The 24,081-nt window shown below is 41.4% G+C and overlaps 1 protein-coding gene across 6 annotated transcripts in view; it reads left to right on the top strand.

The window, feature by feature from the left end:
* The first annotated feature begins 10,267 nt into the window (after window positions 1-10,267).
* LOC139758668 (uncharacterized) overlaps window positions 10,268-24,081 on the top strand; it is a 260,280-nt gene continuing 246,466 nt past the window's right edge. For 5 of the 6 annotated variants that reach the window (XM_071680307.1, XM_071680288.1, XM_071680282.1 and 2 more), the window contains exons 1-2: window positions 10,268-10,319; window positions 18,026-18,145. In XM_071680307.1, the coding sequence (XP_071536408.1) occupies window positions 18,062-18,145 (84 nt within the window). In that variant the 5' untranslated portion in view covers window positions 10,268-10,319; window positions 18,026-18,061. Of the gene's footprint in view, window positions 10,320-10,349; window positions 10,770-18,025; window positions 18,146-24,081 lie in introns of those variants that run through there. The other variant, XM_071680263.1, reaches the window with a different exon arrangement.

Raw genomic sequence — 24,081 nt, 5'->3', positions numbered from 1 at the left:
CGTACTCATGGGGTCGTGCCGTCGTACTCATGGGGTCGTACGTCGTACTCGTGGGGTCGTACCGTCGCACTCATGGGGTCGTGCCGTCGTACTCATGGGGTCGTACCGTCGTATTCACGGGATCGTGCCGTCGTACTTATGGGGTCGTACGTCGTACTCGTGGGGTCGTACCGTCGCACTCATGGGGTCTTACCGTCGCACTCATGGGGTCGTACCGTCGTACTCATGGGGTCTTACCGTCGTACTCATGGGGTCGTACCGTCGTACTCATGGGGTCGTACCGTCGTACTCATGGGGTCATACCGTCGTACTCATGGGGGTCGTACGCCTTACCCACGGGTCGTACCTTCGTATCCAAGAGGTTAAACGCAAGGGAAACGCTCGGTTCAAATCACCAGCCTCAACGAAGCCATGTTTTATATCCAGAGGAAATTAATATTTTGGTGAGTTTTGGTGAGTACGACTTGCGTGCGAATGAACTTTCAAGGCAGATCCATCCCCGGGGGTCGACTCCAACTGAGGAAATCCAAGCAAGATAAAGGCACTGAATATACAAGCTGGAGTGAGTTAGTTTATACAAAGTGGAACATTGTATTCCCAGTGTGGGGGGGGGGGGGTGGAATTATCACAGGAGGACGCCGATGGAGGAGTGGGGGGGGGGGGTGGAATTATCACCGTTGAACATTGCAGTCGGGGGGAGAAATTAGCACCGATGGACGGTACTAGAGGGAGTATACTACCTACCTGGCCACCAGGGTCAACGTGTGTAATTTCGCCGTCGTTTGTGACCAGTGGCGTATCTCGGGGAAGGCAGGTAGGGGCAGGGGCCCTGAACGTCTCATGAAAAGGGGGGCGCCGCGCCACTCAACAGGTTTGGTTTTTGACATATGCCACCCGACTGACATTTTTAAAACCGTTAATGGTTTTGTGATATATATATATATATATATATATATATATATATATATATATATATATATATATATATATATATATATATATATATTTATTTTATTTATATTTATTATACTTTGTCGCTGTCTCCCGCGCTTGCGAGGTAGCGCAAGGAAACAGGCGAAAGAAATGGCCCAACCCCCCCCCCATACACATGTATATACATACGTCCACACACGCAAATATACATACCTACACAGCTTTCCATGGTTTACCCCAGACGCTTCACATGCCTTGATTCAATCCACTGACAGCACGTCAACCCCGGTATACCACATCGCTCCAATTCACTCTATTCCTTGCCCTCCTTTCACCCTCCTGCATGTTCAGGCCCCGATCACACAAAATCTTTTTCACTCCATCTTTCCACCTCCAATTTGGTCTCCCTCTTCTCCTCGTTCCCTCCACCTCCGACACATATATCCTCTTGGTCAATCTTTCCTCACTCATTCTCTCCATGTGCCCAAACCACTTCAAAACACCCTCTTCTGCTCTCTCAACCACGCTCTTTTTATTTCCACACATCTCTCTTACCCTTACGTTACTCACTCGATCAAACCACCTCACACCACACATTGTCCTCAAACATCTCATTTCCAGCACATCCATCCTCCTGCGCACAACTCTATCCATAGCCCACGCCTCGCAACCATACAACATTGTTGGAACCACTATTCCTTCAAACACCCATTTTTGCTTTCCGAGATAATGTTCTCGACTTCCACACATTCTTCAAGGCCCCCAGAATTTTCGCCCCCTCCCCCACCCTATGATCCACTTCCGCTTCCATGGTTCCATCCGCTGCCAGATCCACTCCCAGATATCTAAAACACTTCACTTCCTCCAGTTTTTCTCCATTCAAACTCACCTCCCAATTGACTTGACCCTCAACCCTACTGTACCTAATAACCTTGCTCTTATTCACATTTACTCTTAACTTTCTTCTTTCACACACTTTACCAAACTCAGTCACCAGCTTCTGCAGTTTCTCACATGAATCAGCCACCAGCGCTGTATCATCAGCGAACAACAACTGACTCACTTCCCAAGCTCTCTCAACCCCAATATATATATATATATATATATATATATATATATATATATATATATATATATATATATATATATATATATATATGTGTGTATATATATATATATATATATATATATATATATATATATATATATATATATATATATATATATATATATATATATATATATATAAAGCGCCTACTTTTCAACTATAGTAATATTTTGCTACTATCCGTTGCATTACCACTTCTACGTTACAATTTTGATCAAATAAGATGCTTGTGGCATGAGAAGAGTGGGAGGTGGGTTGATTAGAAAGGGTAGTGAGTGGTGGGATGAAGAAGTAAGAGTATTAGTGAAAGAGAAGAGAGAGGCATTTGGACGATTTTTGCAGGGAAAAAATGCAGTTGAGTGGGAGACGTATAAAAGAAAGAGACAGGAGCTCAAGAGAAAGGTGCAAGAGGTGAAAAAAAAGGGCAAATGAGAGTTGGGGTGAGAGAGTATCATTAAATTTTAGGGAGAATAAAAAGATGTTCTGGAAGGAGGTAAATAAAGTGCGTAAGACAAGGGAGCAAATGGGAACTTCAGTGAAGGGCGCAAATGGGGAGGTGATAACAAGTAGTGGTGATGTGAGAAGGAGATGGAGTGAGTATTTTGAAGGTTTGTTGAATGTGTTTGATGATAGAGTGGCAGATATAGGGTGTTTTGGTCGAGGTGGTGTGCAAAGTGAGAGGGTTAGGGAAAATGATTTGGTAAACAGAGAAGAGGTAGTAAAAGCTTTGCGGAAGATGAAAGCCGGCAAGGCAGCAGGTTTGGATGGTATTGCAGTGGAATTTATTAAAAAAAGAGGGTGACTGTATTGTTGACTGGTTGGTGAGGTTATTTAATGTATGTATGACTCACGGTGAGGTGCCTGAGGATTGGCGGAATGCGTGCATAGTGCCATTGTACAAAGGCAAAGGGGATAAGAGTGAGTGCTCAAATTACAGAGGTATAAGTTTGTTGAGTATTCCTGGTAAATTATATGGGAGGGTATTGATTGAGAGGGTGAAGGCATGTACAGAGCATCATATTGGGGAAGAGCAGTGTGGTTTCAGAAGTGGTAGAGGATGTGTGGATCAGGTGTTTGCTTTGAAGAATGTATGTGAGAAATACTTAGAAAAGCAAATGGATTTGTATGTAGCATTTATGGATCTGGAGAAGGCATATGATAGAGTTGATAGAGATGCTCTGTGGAAGGTGTTAAGAATATATGGTGTGGGAGGCAAGTTGTTAGAAGCAGTGAAAAGTTTTTATCGAGGATGTAAGGCATGTGTACGTGTAGGAAGAGAGGAAAGTGATTGGTTCTCAGTGAATGTAGGTTTGCGGCAGGGGTGTGTGATGTCTCCATGGTTGTTTAATTTGTTTATGGATGGGGTTGTTAGGGAGGTGAATGCAAGAGTTTTGGAAAGAGGGGCAAGTATGAAGTCTGTTGGGGATGAGAGAGCTTGGGAAGTGAGTCAGTTGTTGTTCGCTGATGATACAGCGCTGGTGGCTGATTCATGTGAGAAACTGCAGAAGCTGGTGACTGAGTTTGGTAAAGTGTGTGAAAGAAGAAAGTTAAGAGTAAATGTGAATAAGAGCAAGGTTATTAGGTACAGTAGGGTTGAGGGTCAAGTCAATTGGGAGGTGAGTTTGAATGGAGAAAAACTGGAGGAAGTGAAGTGTTTTAGATATCTGGGAGTGGATCTGGCAGCGGATGGAACCATGGAAGCGGAAGTGGATCATAGGGTGGGGGAGGGGGCGAAAATTCTGGGAGCCTTGAAGAATGTGTGGAAGTCGAGAACATTATCTCGGAAAGCAAAAATGGGTATGTTTGAAGGAATAGTGGTTCCAACAATGTTGTATGGTTGCGAGGCGTGGGCTATGGATAGAGTTGTGCGCAGGAGGATGGATGTGCTGGAAATGAGATGTTTGAGGACAATGTGTGGTGTGAGGTGGTTTGATCGAGTAAGTAACGTAAGGGTAAGAGAGATGTGTGGAAATAAAAAGAGCGTGGTTGAGAGAGCAGAAGAGGGTGTTTTGAAATGGTTTGGGCACATGGAGAGAATGAGTGAGGAAAGATTGACCAAGAGAATATATGTGTCGGAGGTGGAGGGAACGAGGAGAAGAGGGAGACCAAATTGGAGGTGGAAAGATGGAGTGATAAAGATTTTGTGTGATCGGGGCCTGAACATGCAGGAGGGTGAAAGGAGGGCAAGGAATAGAGTGAATTGGAGCGATGTGGTATACCGGGGTTGACGTGCTGTCAGTGGATTGAATCGGGGCATGTGAAGCGTCTGGGGTAAACCATGGAAAGCTGTGTAGGTATGTATATTTTGCGTGTGTGGACGTATGTATATACATGTGTATGGGGGTGGGTTGGGCCATTTCTTTCGTCTGTTTCCTTGCGCTACCTCGCAAACGCGGGAGATAGCGACAAAGCAAAAAAAGAAAAAAATTAAGAGTTTATATAGATTTAGTTTGGCCTAACTCCTCAACAGTTTATAATTACACTGTATATATATTTTTTTTATTTTTTTTATTTTTTTTTTTTTTTTTTTTTTTTATACTTTGTCGCTGTCTCCCGCGTTTGCGAGGTAGCGCAAGGAAACAGACGAAAGAAATGGCCCAACCCCCATACACACGTACATACACACGTCCACACACGCAAATATACATACCTACACAGCTTTCCATGGTTTACCCCAGACGCTTCACATGCCTTGATTCAATCCACTGACAGCACGTCAACCCCTGTATACCACATCGCTCCAATTCACTCTATTTCTTGCCCTCCTTTCACCCTCCTGCATGTTCAGGCCCCGATCACACAAAATCTTTTTCACTCCATCTTTCCACCTCCAATTTGGTCTCCCTCTTCTCCTCGTTCCCTCCACCTCCGACACATATATCCTCTTGGTCAATCTTTCCTCACTCATTCTCTCCATGTGCCCAAACCATTTCAAAACACCCTCTTCTGCTCTCTCAACCACGCTCTTTTTATTTCCACACATCTCTCTTACCCTTACGTTACTTACTCGATCAAACCACCTCACACCACACATTGTCCTCAAACATCTCATTTCCAGCACATCCATCCTCCTGCGCACAACTCTATCCATAGCCCACGCCTCGCAACCATACAACATTGTTGGAACCACTATTCCTTCAAACATACCCATTTTTGCTTTCCGAGATAATGTTCTCGACTTCCACACATTTTTCAAGGCTCCCAAAATTTTCGCCCCCTCCCCCACCCTATGATCCACTTCCGCTTCCATGGTTCCATCCGCTGACAGATCCACTCCCAGATATCTAAAACACTTCACTTCCTCCAGTTTTTCTCCATTCAAACTCACCTCCCAATTGACTTGACCCTCAACCCTACTGTACCTAATAACCTTGCTCTTATTCACATTTACTCTTAACTTTCTTCTTCCACACACTTTACCAAACTCAGTCACCAGCTTCTGCAGTTTCTCACATGAATCAGCCACCAGCGCTGTATCATCAGCGAACAACAACTGACTCACTTCCCAAGCTCTCTCATCCCCAACAGACTTCATACTTGCCCCTCTTTCCAGGACTCTTGCATTTACCTCCCTAACAACCCCATCCATAAACAAATTAAACAACCATGGAGACATCACACACCCCTGCCGCAAACCTACATTCACTGAGAACCAATCACTTTCCTCTCTTCCTACACGTACACATGCCTTACATCCTCGATAAAAACTTTTCACTGCTTCTAACAACTTGCCTCCCACACCATATATTCTTAATACCTTCCACAGAGCATCTCTATCAACTCTATCATATGCCTTCTCCAGATCCATAAATGCTACATACAAATCCATTTGCTTTTCTAAGTATTTCTCACATACATTCTTCAAAGCAAACACCTGATCCACACATCCTCTACCACTTCTGAAACCGCACTGCTCTTCCCCAATCTGATGCTCTGTACATGCCTTCACCCTCTCAATCAATACCCTCCCATATAATTTACCAGGAATACTCAACAAACTTATACCTCTGTAATTTGAGCACTCACTCTTATCCCCTTTGCCTTTGTACAATGGCACTATGCACGCATTCCGCCAATCCTCAGGCACCTCACCATGAGTCATACATACATTAAATAACCTTACCAACCAGTCAACAATACAGTCACCCCCTTTTTTAATAAATTCCACTGCAATACCATCCAAACCTGCTGCCTTGCCGGCTTTCATCTTCCGCAAAGCTTTTACTACCTCTTCTCTGTTTACCAAATCATTTTCCCCAACCCTCTCACTTTGCACACCACCTCGACCAAAACACCCTATATCTGCCACTCTGTCATCAGACACATTCAACAAACCTTCAAAATACTCATTCCATCTCCTTCTCACATCACCACTACTTGTTATCACCTCCCCATTTACGCCCTTATTTTTTTTATACATCCACTATATGTACATTTTTTTGGATCAAGCCAGGGGCGCAATTTCAGTGCTTGCCATAGGCGCCATTTCTCCTAGATACGCCCCTAAATAGGGGTATTCTTGATCTCAAAATAGCTTTTGTTTCACAGCTTGAGAGATAAGATATTCAAACACTTCTATACTTGAAATATATCATAATGCTCTAACTGACCGATACATACTTACTGAATACGATGCAATGAGGCAAATATATTTCAAAATTGACTTCATTTAACAGCTTGATTAAGTGTCATTAAGAAAACTAATCGTTATTTCAACACCAGATTTGTATTCAGCATAAAAAATACTTCTTATAATGAGTCTTTAAAGGAAACCTTTTTTCTTCCTGAAAAGAAAAAAAATATTGAAGGTAAGTTTTAGCTTCCAAAAAACATTTTGTTTCAAAATTGAAATATAAGATATTCAGACACTTCTATACGTGAAATTGTCATTGAACATATATCATAATGCTCTCAGTCACCAATTCATACCCAGTAGACACGACGCAAAGAACCAGAAAACATTTTAGAATTGACTTTAATTATCAGCTTAATTAGAATGTCGTGAAGATGACTAAACGATACATTTTAACACCAGATTTGTATTCAACATGAAGAATACTAATTATATTGAGTTTTTAAAGGAAATCTATTTTTTTCTGAGAAAAATGCCAAAAATTGAAGGGTATTTTTCAGCTCAAAAAAACTTTTTGTTTTAGAGTTGAAAGATAAGATATTCAAACTCATCTATACTTGAAAAAATCATGGAAAATATATGATAATGCTAAGTTACCGATACATACCAAGTAAATACCATGCAAAGGAGAAGAAAATGCTTCAAAACTGACTTCTTTTTTTTTTAACGGATTCAGTGAATGACATAAAGATGAGTAAACGAAGTTTTAACACCAGATTTGGATTCAGCATGAAAAATACTTCTTATAATGAGTTTTTACGTGAAATATATGTTCTGAAAAAAATGCCAAAGAGTGAAGGTAATTTTTAGCTGAAAATACTTTTATGCTTTAGAATTGACAGATAAGATATTCAAACACTTCTATACTTGAAATGATTATGGAAATATATATCATAAATCTCTCAGTTACCGATACATATCAAGTAAATACGATGCAAAGGAGTTGAAAATATCTTGAAATTGACTTCATTCAACAGCTTATTTGAAAGTCATAAAGACGATCAACATTATTTTGATACCAGATTTGTATTCAGCATGAAAAATACTTCTTATAATGAATTCTTAAAGGAAATCTATATTTTTTTCTCAAAATTGAAAGATAAAATAGTCAAACACTTCCATACTTGAAATAATCATGGAAAATATATCATAATGTTCTCAATCACCGATACATACAAAGTAGATACGATGCCAGCGAACAGAAATATTCTAAAAGTCATTTCATTTAACAGATGAATTGAGCGTCATTAAGATAACTAAACGTTATTGTAACACAAAATTTGTATTCAGCATGAATTAATACTTCTTATAATAAGTTTATAAAGGAAATGTATCTTACTGAGAAAAAGTACCAAAAACTGAATGGTATTCTTTAGCTCCAAAAACTTTTGTTTCAAATTTGAAAGATAAGATATTAAAACACTTCTATATTGGAAATAATTATGTAAAATATATCATAATGCTATTAGTTACCGACACACACTCAGTAATTACGATGCAAAGTAGCAGAAATATTCTAAAATTGACTTGATTTATTTGTTCAATTGAATGTCGTTAAGAGGACTAAATGTTATCTTAATACCAGATTTGAAATGAGAATGAGAAATACTTCTTATAATGAGTTTTTAAAGTGTGTGGTAATAAAAAGAGTGTGGTTGAGAGAGCAGAAGAGGGGTGTGTTGAAATGGTTTGGACAGATGGAGAGAATGAGTGAGGAAAGATTGACAAAGAGGATATACCTGTGTCAGAGGTAGAGAGAAGGAGAAGCGGGAGATCAAATTGGAGGTGGAATGATGAAGTGAAAATTTTTTTTGAGCGATTGGGGCCTGAACATGCAGAAGGGTGAAAGGCATGCAAGGAATAGAGTGAACTGGAACGATGTGGTATACCGGGGTCGACGTGCTGTCAATGGATTGAACCAGAGCATGTGAAGTGTCTGGGGTAAACCAGGAAAAGTTATGTAGGGCCTGGATGTAGATAGGGAGCTGTGGTTTGGGTTCATTAAACATGACAGCTAGAGACTGAGTGTGAACGAATGTGGCCTTTTTTTTTTCTTGTCTTTTCCTGGCGCTACCTCGCTGAAGGGAGTAGGGGTGTGTGCTATTTCATATATGGCGGGGAGGCGACGAGAATCGATGAAGGCAGCAAGTATGAATATGTACATGTGTATATATGTATATATCTGTGTATGTATATGTATATATACGTTGAAATATACATGTATGTATATGTGCGTGTGTGGGCGTCTATGTATACACGTGTATGTGGGTTTGGCTGAGGGGGATAATGGTATTAACGACAGAAAAGAGAATAGAGTGAAACAGAAGGTCAAATCTCTTCTTTTGTCTGTCAAGTTAAAAGTCCTTTACTCTTTCTGTCATTCTCAGGCTCCAGGCATCCAATTTTGCTTGTTGTATTTCTATAAATCGAAATACATCTCTTTAAATAGCAAACTGCACAATACAGCAGTGATCTATTTGCTCTTATTTCCGCACTAAACCTTTTCACCATCAGCTTTCTGCCACTCGTTGTGAACGTTCTCATCATCATACCACTCATTATTTTTGCAAAGATGAATTCAGAAAATTGATCATTGGTGGGGCTGCTGAAGACGAGTTAAACAGGAGAATGATTAGGGATCGCATGACAGTGGAAAAGGTTCGTATATAGAGGTGGTTTGGCTGGAAACATTGATATCATCTGACGAATCAACTTACTGTGCAGACTTGAAATATAGGAAGTACTTGTGGAAGTCCACGTATCATGATCCAACCCGCAGAGGCGGATGTATTGATGAGAATGCTAGAGACTAGATAGTAGTGATAATTTATGGACCTGCGTCGGGAAATGCTGTTCAGAAGTGCCCAGGACTGTTGTCCCAGGCTTAGGGCGGCCTTCAATGGCGAGGATTATATTCAGCAAAACTTTATGGGCAAATGTATGTGGCTAAACATACATCTTTACCACAAGTGCTGAATATAATCATAACGCCATGATTAATCCTAATCATAATAGACGGAGTAATATTGGAAGAAAAAGATAAATTCGATGTTGTATTAGCTAGATGCATTTGCAACATCCATATAACATATCAAAACAAGTTGATGGCAATAATCTGAATCAAGAAAGTAATTCCTTTTGAAGGAAATATACGTATTTAGCAAAGTATATCCGTTGCAGTGACCACAAGAGGGCAGTTTCGAGTCGTAATGAAAAATGTATTACGACGATCTATACTTGTGACTAAGGAGGGACCTAAGAAGTTATTTTGAATTAGAAGAGGTATATAATAAACTGAGCGCAAAAATGTCGCTCATTTCGAATTTTCGTCCACACAACGACGTTCGTGTGGCATCGGGCGTACCAACAAACCCTAACTCCTGGCAGGCTGAAAAACAGAAACCCTTAATGTAAAATAGGCAAACATCTATCTTTATTAATACAGAAGAAGCAGAATTCTTTAAATAAAGGAAACTGACTAAGATTTTTGTCATATTTCATTAGAGAGATGGTGGCAAATCTATGGAACTTGGTAGAGTTGGCAGTTCCGTTTAAACCGACCAATGGGCGCAATGTTGACAATGTTTTGAATCGTAGTTGTGTTCAGTGTGTCAGAGTGTGTTGGGCCGAGCCATTTATATATTTGTGAGTTTTCTTAATCGATGTGGGACTTGACTGTACCTCTAGATGAGAATTGAGACACCTTATTAAGGTGCGATGAAGGTGTTTAGCTTGAGGGAATGAAATACAGTCCTGTAATTTCTCTGTAGTCGGAGGGAGGAAGTTTGGGGATTTAAAGTTCTGGTCGGTCGACCACCTCAGTAGATTAATGTATTTTAAATTGGTTAAGCTGTGTTATTTCATTTGTGGTCGTGGATACTTCCTGATGGGTTTGACTATTGATTCCATGTAGGTTATGGCGAGGTATCCCTTCTCCTAAGTGTAACCAGACCATCGAGATGAGAGCGAGTAACGACCTTGTATGGTCTCCATTGGAGGAGAACCTTGGAAAATAAACGATATGATCCTTTCAAATTCGACTACAATCTCTAGAATCCTCAGCATTTTATCTTGTAACTCGTAATAACTGTTTAGGTTAGTCTTAATCTGTAACAATGCATGTTTTGATTATCAAGGAAGTTAATGGCAAAGTATCTCAGTGGTTATTATGCCCATGATTTTGATATATTTCATCATTGATGAGTCAAGTACTGATATGTGTACTTTATGTATTTTCTCGTATGTCATTTTGTTTCTGGACAAGTTCTAGACGTTTTACTACCATTGGGTAATTTTGTGATAGGCTAAGGTTGGGATGGGGGATTGGTAAGGTCGAGCAGGTTGACTGTTTTATTAACCTCATACTTTTTGTGAAATTAAGATTTATTATTTCACTCATCTGATTTGATGTTTGTAGGAATCTTGTTTGCATTAACTTTTCTTCAACAGGAAAAGTTGATTCATTTAATGATGATGGGAAAAGGGTTGGTGTAATACTGCTCAACCAAATGTTGCTAACCTTTTGGCAATTTAACCAGTTTTTCCTTCCAACTTTCTTAGTTTGATGTATTATAGTCTCCATCCATGTCATTTGTATATGACCTTACAGATCATTTGCACTAATGAATTATGGTAAAATGCAGTCTTTGTAATATTACGATACATCATGATTAATAACTTTTCCAGCCTTCAGTATTTTAGTATAAAATTGCTTTCCAAGCGATGTATATAACACTATTAAAACGTATACACACAGCATGACCTCTCAGGCACTAAACAACAGCTCTCCCAACTCAGTCATAAACTCCAACCCACCAGACATACACCCATCAAAAGACACACTCCCAAGACAGAGAGAAGTCACTCTTTCCTGTCTGTGCTTTAGACATCACTCATCCCTATTACCCAACAAACGTCATTTCATCATTACCCAAGACCCTTAATGCCCACAATGCAGCTACCATAAAGAAGATACTGAGTGCCCTGCACTCTATGGATGTACATGCTCACACCATCAGAGCGCTTGTGACCCATAGTCCAGACTAATGGATGTGGCAGCTTCCCAGGTCCTGCAGGAACCTCATAAAGAAGGGACTCCTTGAGTAGGAAGTAACTGCATATATATGTATATATGCAGTGATGGAGTGAAAAGGATTTTGTGTGATCGGGGCCTGAACATGCAGGAGGGTGAAAGGAGGGCAAGGAATAGAGTGAATTGGAGCGATGTGGTATACAGGGGTTGACGTGCTGTCAGTGGATTGAATCAAGGCATGTGAAGCGTCCGGGGTAAACCATGGAAAGCTGTGTAGGTATGTATATTTGCGTGTGTGGACGTGTGTATGTACATGTGTATGGGGGGGGTTGGGCCATTTCTTTCGTCTGTTTCCTTGCGCTACCTCGCAAACGCGGGAGACAGCGACAAAGTATAAAAAAAAGAAAAAAAAAAAAATATATATATATATATATATATATATATATATATATATATATATATATATATATATATATATATATATATATATATATATGTATATATTTTTTTTTTTTTGCTTTGTCGCTGTCTCCCACAAATTTGCGAGGTAGCGCAAGGAAACAGACGAAAGAAATGGCCCAACCCACCCCCATACACATGTATATACATACGTCCACACACGCAAATATACATACCTACACAGCTTTCCATGGTTTACCCCAGACGCTTCACATGCCTTGATTCAATCCACTGACAGCACGTCAACCCCGGTATACCACATCGCTCCAATTCACTCTATTCCTTGCCCTCCTTTCACCCTCCTGCATGTTCAGGCCCCGATCACACAAAATCTTTTTCACTCCATCTTTCCACCTCCAATTTGGTCTCCCTCTTCTCCTCGTTCCCTCCACCTCCGACACATATATCCTCTTGGTCAATCTTTCCTCACTCATTCTCTCCATGTGCCCAAACCATTTCAAAACACCCTCTTCTGCTCTCTCAACCGCGCTCTTTTTATTTCCACACATCTCTCTTACCCTTACGTTACTTACTTGATCAAACCACCTCACACCACACATTGTCCTCAAACATCTCATTTCCAGCACATCCATCCTCCTGCGCACAACTCTATCCATAGCCCACACCTCGCAACCATACAACATTGTTGGAACCACTATTCCTTCAAACATACCCATTTTTGCTTTCCGAGATAATGTTCTCGACTTCCACACATTCTTCAAGGCTCCCAGGATTTTCGCCCCCTCCCCCACCCTATGATCGACTTCCGCTTCCATGGTTCCATCCGCTGCCAGATCCACTCCCAGATATCTAAAACACTTAACTTCCTCCAGTTTTTCTCCATTCAAACTTACCTCCCAATTGACTTGACCCTCAACCCTACTGTACCTAATAACCTTGCTCTTATTCACATTTACTCTTAACTTTCTTCTTTCACACACTTTACCAAACTTAGTCACCAGCTTCTGCAGTTTCTCACATGAATCAGCCATATATATATATATATATATATATATATATATATATATATATATATATATACTTTCTCAGTGAATGTTGGTTTGCGTCAGGGGTGCGTGATGTCTCCATGGTTGTTTAATTTGTTTATGGAAGGGATTGCTAGGGAGGTGAATGCAAGAGTTTTGGAAAGGGGCAAGTATGCAGTCTGTTGTGGAAGTGAGTCAGTTGTCATTCACTGACGATACAGTGCTGATGGCTGATTTGGAAGAGAAACAGCAGAAGCTGGTGACTGAGTTTGGTAAAGTGTGAAAGAAGAAAACAGAGTAAATGTGAATAAGAGCAAGGTTATTAGGTACAGTAGGGTTGAGGGACAAGTCGATTGGGAGGTAAGTTTGAATGGAGAAAAACTGAGAAGTGAAGTGTTTTAGATATCTGGGAGTGGATTTGGCAGAGGATGGAACCATGGAAGCGGAAGTGAATCATAGGGTGGGGGAGAGGGCAAAAGTTCTGGGAGCGTTGAAAAATGTGTGTAAGTCGAGAACGTTATCTTGGAAAGCAAAAATGGGTATGTTTGAAGGAATAGTGGTTCCATCAATGTTATGTGGTTGCGAAGCATGGGCTATAGATAGAGTTGTGCGGAGGAGGGTGGATGTGGTGGAAATGAGATATTTGAGGACAATATATGGTGTGAGGTGGTATGATCAAGTAAGTAATGAAAGGGTAAGAGATATGTGTGGTAATAAAAAGAGTGTGGTTGAGAGAGCAGAAGAGGGTGTATTTAAATGCTTTGGTCACATGGAGAGAATGAGTGAGGAAAGATTGACCAAGAGGATATATGTGTCAGAGGTGAAGGGAATGAGAAGTGGGAGACCAAATAGGAGGTGGAAAGATGGAGTGAAAAAGATTTTGAGTGATCGAGGCCTGAACATGCAGGAGGGTGAAAGGTGTGCAAGGAATAGAGTGAATTGGAACGATGTGATATACCGGGGTTGATGTGAGGTCAATGGATTGAACCAGGGCATGAGAAGCGTCTGAGGTAAACCATGGAAAGTTCTGTGGGGCCTGGATGTGGAAAGGGAGCTGTGTTTTCGATGCATCATACATGACAGCTAGAGATTGAGTGTGAACGAATGTGGCCTTTGTTGTCTTTACCTAGTGCTACCTCATATGCGTGCAAGGGAGAGGGGGTTATTACATCTGTGGCAGGGTGGCGATGTGAATGAATAAGGGCAGCAGGTATGAATTATGTACATGTGTATATGCTTTATGTCTGTGTATGTATATATATATATATATATATATATATATGTATATGTTGAAATTTATAGCTATGTATATATACGTGTGAAGATGTGTATGTATGTACATGTGTATGTGGGTGGGTTAGGCCATTCTTTCGTCTGTGTCCTTGCGCTACCTCGCTAATGCGGGAGACAAAGTATGATGAATAAATAATATATTTATTTATTATACTTTGTTGCTGCCTCCTGTGTTAGTGAGGTAATGCATAGAGACATGAAAGAATGACCCAACCCACCCACATACACATGTATATACATACAAGTCCACACACTCACATATACATACCTATACATTTCAACATATACATATATATACATACACAGACATATGCATATATACACATGTACATAATTCATACTTCCTGTCTTTATTCATTCCTGTTGCCACCCAGCCACACATGAAATGACAACCCCCTCCCCCCGCATGCGTGCGAGGTAGCACTAGGAAAGGACCACAAAGGCCACATTCATTCACACTCTGTCTCTAGCTGTCATGTATAATGCACCAAAGCCACAGCTCTCTTTCCACATCTAGGCCCCACAAAACTTTCCAAGGTTTACCCCAGATGCTTCACATGCCCTGGTTCAATTCATTGACAGCACATCGACCCTGGTATACCACATCGTTCCAATTCACTCTGTTTTTTTCACACCTTTCACCTTCCTGCATGTTCAGGCCCCGATCGCTCAAAATCTTTTCACTCCATCTTTCCACTTCCAATTTGGTCTCCCACTTCTCTTTGTTCCCTCCTCCTCTGACACATATATCCTCTTTGTCAATCTTTCCTCACTCATTCTCTACATGTGACCAAACCATTTCAATACACCCTCTTCTGCTCTCTTAACCATGCTCTTTTTATAACCATGTGTAGGAATAGAGGAAAGTGATTGGTTCTCAGTGAATGTAGGTTTGCGGCAGGGGTGTGTGATGTCTCCATGGTTGTGTAAGTTGTTTATGGATGGGGTTGTTAGGGAGGTGAATGCAAGAGTTTTGGAAAGAGGGGCAAGTATGCAGTCTGTTGTGGATGAGAGAGCTTGGGAAGTGAGTCAGTGGTTATTCGCTGATGATACAGCGCTGGTGGTTGATTCATATGAGAAACTGCGGAAGCTGGTGACTGAGTTTGATAAAGAGTGTGAAAGAAGAAAGCTGAAAGTGAATGTGAATAAGAGCAAGGTTATTAGGTACAGTAGGGTTAAGGTACAAGTCAATTGAGGAGTAAGTTTGAATGGAGAAAAACTGAAGGAAGTGAAGGGTTTTAGATATCTGGGAGTGGATTTGGCAGCGGATGGAACCACGGAAGCAGAAGTGAATCATAGGGTGGGGGAGGGGTCGAAAATTCTGGGAGCGTTGAAGAATGTGTAGAAGTCGAGAACATTATCTTGGAAAGCAAAAATGGGTATGTTTGAAGGAATAGTGGTTCCAACAATGTTATATGGTTGCGATGCGTGGGCTATAAATCAAGTTGTGCGGAGGAGGGTGGATGTACTGGAAATGAGATGTTTGAGGACAATATGTGGTATGAGGCATTTTGATTGAGTAAGTAATAACAGGGTAAGAGAGATGTGTGGTAACAAAAAGGGTGTGGTTGAGAGAGCAGAAGAGGGTGTTTTGAAATGGTTTGGTCACATGAAGAGAATGAGTGAGGAAAGATTGACCAAGAGGATGTATGTGTCAGAGGTGGAGGGAACAAGAAGTGGGAGACCAAATTGGAGGTGGAAAGATGGAGTGAAAAAGATTTTAAGTGATCGGGGCCTGAACATGCAGGAGGGTGAAAGGCATGCAAGGAATAGAGTGAATTGGAACGATGTGGTATACCGGGGTCGACTTGCTGTCAGTGGATTGAACCAGGGCATGTGAAGCGTCTGGGGTAAACCATGGAAAGTTGTGTGGGGCCTGGATGTGGAAAGGGAGCTGTGGTTTCGGTGCATTATTACATGACAGCTAGAGACTGTGTGTGAACAAATGTGGCCTTTGTTGTCTTTTCGTAGTGCTACCTCGCACACATGAAAGGGGAGGGGTTTTTTATATCATGTGTGGTGGGGTGGCGATGGGAATGAATAAAGGCAGACTATGAATTATGTACATGTGTATATATGTATATGTCTGAGTGTGTATATATATGTATACGTTGAGATGTATAGGTATGTATATTTAAGTGTGTGGACGTGTATGTATATACATGTGTATGTAGGTGGGTTGGGCCATTCTTTCGTCTGTTTCCTTGTGCTACCTTGCTAATGCGGGAGACAGCGACAAAGCAAAATAAATCAAATCAAATAAATCTCTCTTACCCTTTCATTACTTACTCCATCAAACCATCTCACACCACACATTGTCCTCAAACATCTCATTTCCAACACATCCACCCTCCTCCGCACAGCCCTATCTATAGCCCACGCCTCGCAACCATTGGAACCACTATTCCTTCAAACATCCCCATTTTTGCTTTCCATGATAATGTTCTCGTCCTCTACGCATTTTTCAAAGCTCCCAGAACTTTCGCCCCTCCCCACCCTGTGACTCACTTCCGCTTCCATGGTTCCATCCGCTGCCAAATCCACTCCTAGTTATCTAAAACACTTCACTTCCTCTAGTTTTTCTCCATTCAAACTTACCTCCCAATTGACTTTTCCCTCAACATTACTGTACCTAATAACCTTACTCTTATTCACATTTACTCTCAGCTTTCTTCTTTTACACACTTTACTAAAATCAGTCACCAGCTTCTGCAGTTTGTCACCCGAATCAGCCACCAGCGCTGTATCATCAGTGAACGACAACAGACTCACTTCCCAAGCTCTCTCATCCACAACAGTGCACACTTGCCCCTCCAAAACTCTTGCATTCATCTCTCTAACAACCCCATCCATAAACAATTAAACAACCATGGAGACATCACACACCCCTGCCACAAACCGACATTCAATGAGAACCAATCACTTTCCTCTCTTCCCACTCATACACATGCCTTACATCCTCGATAAATCTTTTCACTGCTTCTAACAACTTGCCTCCCACACCATATACTCTTAATCCCTTTCACAGAGCATCTCTATCAACTCTATCATATGCCTTCTTCAGATCCATAAATGCTACTTACAAATCCATTTGTTTTTCCAAGTATTTCTCACATACATTCTTCAAAGCAAACACCTGATCCACACATCCTCTACCACTTCTGAAACCACACTGCTCTTCCCCAACCTGATGCTCTGTACATGCCTTCACCCTCTCAGTCAATACCCTCCCATATAATTTCCCAGGAATACTCAGTAGATTTATACCTCTTTAATTTGAACACTCACCTTCATCCCCTTTGCCTTTGTGCAATGGCACTATGCATGCATTCCACCAATCCTCAGGCACCACCATGAGCCATACATATATTAAATAACCTTACCAACCAGTCAACAACAGTCACTCCCTTTTGTAATAAATTCCAGAGCAGGGAAGGTAAATCAGAAGCATTTAATGAAATTTAGAGTATATTAATTTTTCTTGAATTGGAAATCTTTAACTTGTACCACAGAATTGATAACATTGAAAAGCATATTAGATTTTGGGTGTCTTATTGGTACAATATATCTTTTCCTCCCAGGCTTTGAGGTGTGAATGACAGTTATATGAAGAGACCATGAGTTGGTTTGGGTCTGCCTCTGAGTGGAAGCAGGGTTTAAGCTCGGGGGCTTTGAGCAAGGTTGAAGAGCTGGAGAACCAGGTGAGTGGAAGCAGGGCCTCAGCTCAAGACTTAATTTAAGCAAGGTGAGAGAGCAAGGGAATCAGGTGGGTTGGAGCAAGGCCTCAACTGTGGGACTATGAACAAGGTTGTGGAACTTGGAAGAACTAAAGAACCTGGTATGTGGAAGCAGGGTCTCAGTTTAGAGCCTCTGAGCAAGTTTAAGAGCTAGAGAATGAAGAGAGTGAAACTAAGGTCTCACCTTGAGAGGGCCTATTCATATGAAGACTATAGAACCAGATAAATGGAAGGGGTTCATAGTTTTTGCTTTGTGAACAAAATTGAAATTATGGAGAATCAGGTAAGTGGAAGCAAAGTTTCATCCTCAGGGCTTAGAACTGTGCATTTAGGAACTGGAGAACCAAATGAGTGGAAGCAGGCTCTCATTTTGTGGGCTGTGAGCAAGAGTTGAAGAGCTAAAGAACCTAGTGAGATGTTGGAAGCTGGGGCATAGTTGTGTTGTCAACCTTCCTGGAGATGCCCATCTTAGTGTGTCCCAGCACCCATTCACCACTTGTATGAGAAGTTTGTCATTTGAGTAACTATGACGGTCCTTTACTACGTAGCTTGTAATGGTTGGTTCTGAATAGTACGATAGTGCAATTCTATGATCATACCGTAGTACCAGTATGAGAATTCTTTAGGTGTGATCATTAAACAAATGAGTGTTGATATAACCCATTATTATTCTAGGAAGATGAAACAATAGTATCTTGAAAATATGAGGATCTTTACTTAGTTTTGGAAGGAGGTAGATAAAGTGCGTTAGACAAGAGAACACATGGGAACATCGGTGAAGGGGGCTAATGGGGAGGTGATAACAAGTAGTGGTGATGTGAGAAGTAGATGGAGTGAGTATTTTGAAGGTTTGTTGAATGTGTTAGACGACAGAGTGGCAGATATAGGGTGTTTTTGACGAGGTGGTGTGCGAAGTGAGAGGGTTAGGGAGAATGATTTGGTAAAGAGAGAAGAGGTAGTAAAAAGCTTTGTGGAAGATGGAAGCCAGCAAGGCAGTGGGTTTGGATGGTATTGCAGTGGAATTTATTAAAAAATGGGTTGACTGTGTTGTTGACTGGTTGGTAGGGATATTTGATGTATGTATGACTCATGTAGAGGTGCCTGAAGATTGGCGGAATGCATGCATAGTGCCATTGTACAAAGGCAAAGGGGATAAAGGTGAGTGCTCAAATTACAGAGGTATAAGTTTGTTGAGTATTCCTGGTAAATTATATGGGAGGGTATTGATTGAGAGGGTGAAGGCATGTACAGAGCATCAGATTGGGGAAGAACAGTGCGGTTTCAGAAGTGGTAGAGGATGTGTGGATCAGGTGTTTGCTTTGAAGAATGTATGTGAGAAATACTTAGAAAAAGCAAATGGGTTTATATGTAGCATTTATGGATCTGGAGAAGGCATATGATAGAGCTGATAGAGATGCTCTGTGGAAGGTATTAAGATAATATGGTGTGGGAGGCAAGTTGTTAGAAGCAGTGAAAAGTTTTTATCGAGGATGCAAGGCATGTGTGCGAGTGGGAATGTAGGTTTGTGGCAAGGGTGCGTGATGTCTCCATGGTTGTTTAATTTGTTTATGGATGGGGTTGTTTGGGAGGTGAATGCAAGAGTTTTGGAGAGAGGGGCAAGTATGCAGTCTGTTGTGGATGAGAGAGCTTGGGAAGTGAGTCATTTGTTGTTCGCTCATGATACAGCATTGGTGGCTGATTCATGTAAGAAACTGCAGAAGCTGGTGACTGAGTTTGGTAAAGTGTGTGAAAGAAGAAAGCTGAGAGTACATATGAATAAGAGCAAGGTTATTAGGTACAGTAGGGTTGAGGGACAAGTCAATTGGGAGGTATATTTGAATGGAGAAAAACTGGAGAAGTGAAGTGTTTTAGTTATCTGGGAGTGGATTTGGCAGCAGTGGAACCATGGAAGCGGAAGTGAGTCACAGGGTTAGGGAGGGGGTGAAAGTTCTGGGAGCATTAAAAAATGTATGGAGGGCGAGAACATTATCTCGGAAAGCAAAAATGGGATGTTTGAAGAAATAGTGGTACCAACAATGATATATGGTTGCGAGGTGTGGGCTATAGATAGAGTTGTGCGGAGGAGGGTGGATGTGTTGAAAATGAGATGTTTGAGGACAATATGTGGTGTGAGGTGCTTTGATGGAGTAAGTAATTAAAGGGTAAGAGAGATGTGTGGTGATAAAAAGAGTGTGGTTGAGAGAACAGAAGAGGGTTTATTGAAATGGTTTGGTCACATGGCGAGAATGAGTGAGGAAAGATTGACAAAGAGGATATGTGTGTCAGAGGTGGAGGGAATGAAAAGTGGGAGACCAAATTGGAGGTGGAAAGATGGAGTTAAAATAATTTTGAGTGATCGGGGCCTGAACATGCAGGAGGGTGAAAGGCGTGCAAGGAATAGAATGAATTGGAACAATGTGGTATACTGGGGTCGATGTGCTGTCAGTGGATTTGAACCAGGGTATGCGAAGTGTCTAGGGTAAACCATGGAAAGTTTTGTGGGGCCTGGATGTGGAAAGGGAGCTGTGGTTATGGTGCATTATACATGGCAGCTAGAGACTGAGTGTGAACGAATGTGGCCTTTGTTGTCTTTTGCTAGTGCTACCTCGCACGCATGTTGGTGAGGGGATTGTTATTTCATGTGTGGCGTAGTGTCGATGGGAATGAATAAAGGCAGGCATTATGACTTTGTACATGTGTATATATGTATATGTCTGTGTGTGTATATATGTATGTATATGTTGAGATGTATAGGTATGTAAATTTGTGTGTGTGGACATGTATGTATATACATGTGTATGTGGGTGGGTTGGGCCATTCTTTTGTCTGTTTCCTTGCGCTACCTTACTAATGCGGGAGACAGCGACAAAGCAAAATAAGATAGAATATAATATATGTGTGTGTGTGTGTGTACGTGTAGGAAGAGAGGAAAGTGATTAGTTCTCAGTGAATGTAGGTTTGCGGCAGGGGTGTGTGATGTCTCCATGGTTTTTTAATTTGTTTATGGATGGGGTTGTTAGGGAGGTGAATGCAAGAGTTTTGGAAAGAGGGGCATGCATGCAGTCTGTTGTGGATGAGGGAGCTTGGGAAGTGAGTCAGTTGTTGTTTGCTGATGATACACCGCTGATGGCTGATTCATGTGAGAAACTGCAGAAGCTGGTGACTGAGTTTGGTAAAGTGTCTGAAAGAAGAAAGTTGAGAGTAAATGTGAATAAGAGCAAGATTATTAGGTACAGTAGGGTTGAGGGTCAAGTCAATTGGGAGGTAAGTTTGAATGGAGAAAAACTGGAGGAAATAAAGTGTTTTAGATATCTGGGAGTGGATCTGGCAGTGGATGGAACCATGGAAGCGAAAGTTAATCATAGGGTGGGGGAGGGGGCGAAAATTTTGGGAGCCTTGAATAATGTGTAGAAGTCTAGAACACTATCTCAGAAAGCAAAAATGGGTATGTTTGAAGGAATAGTGGCTCCAACAATGTTGTATGGTTGCGAGGCGTGGGCTATGGATAGAGTTGTGTGCAGGAGGGTGGATGTGCTGGAAATGAGATGTTTAAGGACAATATGTGGTGTGAGGTGGTTTGATCGAGTAAGTAATGTAAGGGTAAGAGAGATGTGTGGAAATAAAAAGGGTGTGGTTGAGAGAGCAGAAGAAGGTGTTTTGAAATGGTTTGGTCACATGGAGAGAATGAGTGAGGAAAGATTGACCAAGAGGATATATGTGTCAGAGGTGGAGGGAACGAGAAGTGGGAGACCAAATTGGAGGTGAAAAGATTGAGTGAAAAAGATTTTGAGTGATCAGGGCCTGAACATGCAGGAGGGTGAAAGGCATGCAAGGAATAGAGTGAATTGGAACAATGTGGTATACCGGGGTCGATGTGCTGTCAATGGATTGAACCAGGGCATGTGAAGCATCTGGGGTAAACCATGGAAAGTACTGTGGAGCCTGGATGTGGAAAGGGAGCTGTGGTTTCGGGCATTATTACATGATAGCTAGAGACTGAGTGTGAACGAATGTGGCCTTTGTTGTCTTTTCCTAGTGCTACCTTGCGCTCATGCGGGAGAAGGGGGTTGTTATTTCATGTGTGGCGGGGTGTCGATGGGAATGAATAAAGGCAGACTGTGAATTATGCACATGTGTATATATGTATATGTCTGTGTGTGTATTATATATATATGTATACGTCGAGGATGTAAGGCATGTGTACGTGTAGGAAGAGAGGAAAGTGACTGGTTCTCAGTGAATGTAGGTTTGCGGCAGGGGTGTGTGATGTCTCCATGGTTGTTTAATTTGTTTATGGATGGGGTTGTTAGGGAGGTGAATGCAAGAGTTTTGGAAAGAGGGGCAAGTATGAAGTCTGTTGGGGATGAGAGAGCTTGGGAAGTGAGTCAGTTGCTGTTCGCTGATGATACAGCGCTGGTGGCTGATTCATGTGAGAAACTGCAGAAGCTGGTGACTGAGTTTGGTAAAGTGTGTGGAAGAAGAAAGTTAAGAGTAAATGTGAATAAGAGCAAGGTTATTAGGTACAGTAGGGTTGACGGTCAAGTCAATTGGGAGGTGAGTTTGAATGGAGAAAAACTGGAGGAAGTGAAGTGTTTTAGATATCTGGGAATGGATCTGGCAGCGGATGGAACCATGGAAGCGGAAGTGGATCATAGGGTGGGGGAGGGGGCGAAAATTCTGGGAGCTTTGAAGAATGTGTGGAAGTTGAGAACATTATCTCGGAAAGCAAAAATGGGTATGTTTGAAGGAATAGTGGTTGCAACAATGTTGTATGGTTGCGAGGCGTGGGCTATGGATAGAGTTGTGCGCAGGAGGATGGATGTGCTGGAAATGAGATGTTTGAGGACAATGTGTGGTGTGAGGTGGTTTGATCGAGTAAGTAACGTAAGGGTAAGAGAGATGTGTGGAAATAAAAAGAGCGTGGTTGAGAGAGCAGAAGAGGGTGTTTTGAAGTGGTTTGGGCACATGGAGAGAATGAGTGAGGAAAGATTGACCAAGAGGATATATGTGTTGGAGGTGGAGGGAACGAGGAGAAGAGGGAGACCAAATTGGAGGTGGAAAGATGGAGTGAAAAAGATTTTGTGTGATCGGGGCCTGAACATTTTTCAAGGCTCCCAAAATTTTCGCCCCCTCCCCCACCCTATGATCCACTTCCGCTTCCATGGTTCCATCCGCTGCCAGATCCATTCCCAGATATCTAAAACACTTCACTTCCTCCAGTTTTTCTCCATTCAAACTCACCTCCCAATTGACTTGACCATCAACCCTACTGTACCTAATAACCTTGCTCTTATTCACATTTACTCTTAACTTTCTTCTTCCACACACTTTACCAAACTCAGTCACCAGCTTCTGCAGTTTCTCACATGAATCAGCCACCAGCGCTGTATCATCAGCGAACAACAATTGACTCACTTCCCAAGCTCTCTCATCCCCAACAGACTTCATACTTGCCCCTCTTTCCAGGACTCTTGCATTTACCTCCTTTACAACCCCATCCATAAACAAATTAAACAACCATGGAGACATCACACACCCCTGCCGCAAACCTACATTCACTGAGAACCAATCACTTTCCTCTCTTCCTACACGTACACATGCCTTACATCCTCGATAAAAACTTTTCACTGCTTCTAACAACTTGCCTCCCACACCATATATTCTTAAATGTATATTTATTAAGAAATAAATATACATTTAGTTATGAAAATCCTTGATAGTAACCAGAATTTTTTGTGTAGAAAAAAATTGATTTAGGCTGAACCCAAAAGAGAACCTTTTAGATAATTCTAAGGCCCATTGTTTATCCCCAAGCAAGTATAGATAAGAAAGATAGTAATATCTGGACATGATATTTGATTAGTAGCATAAGGTAATATGCCATTTAAAATCAAGTAAAT

The sequence above is a fragment of the Panulirus ornatus genome, chromosome 2 (genome assembly GCF_036320965.1).
Source record: "Panulirus ornatus isolate Po-2019 chromosome 2, ASM3632096v1, whole genome shotgun sequence".
Taxonomy (NCBI): domain Eukaryota; kingdom Metazoa; phylum Arthropoda; class Malacostraca; order Decapoda; family Palinuridae; genus Panulirus; species Panulirus ornatus.
The sequence above is the reverse complement of the archived record's forward strand: the minus strand, read 5'-3'. Positions and strand labels throughout refer to the sequence as shown.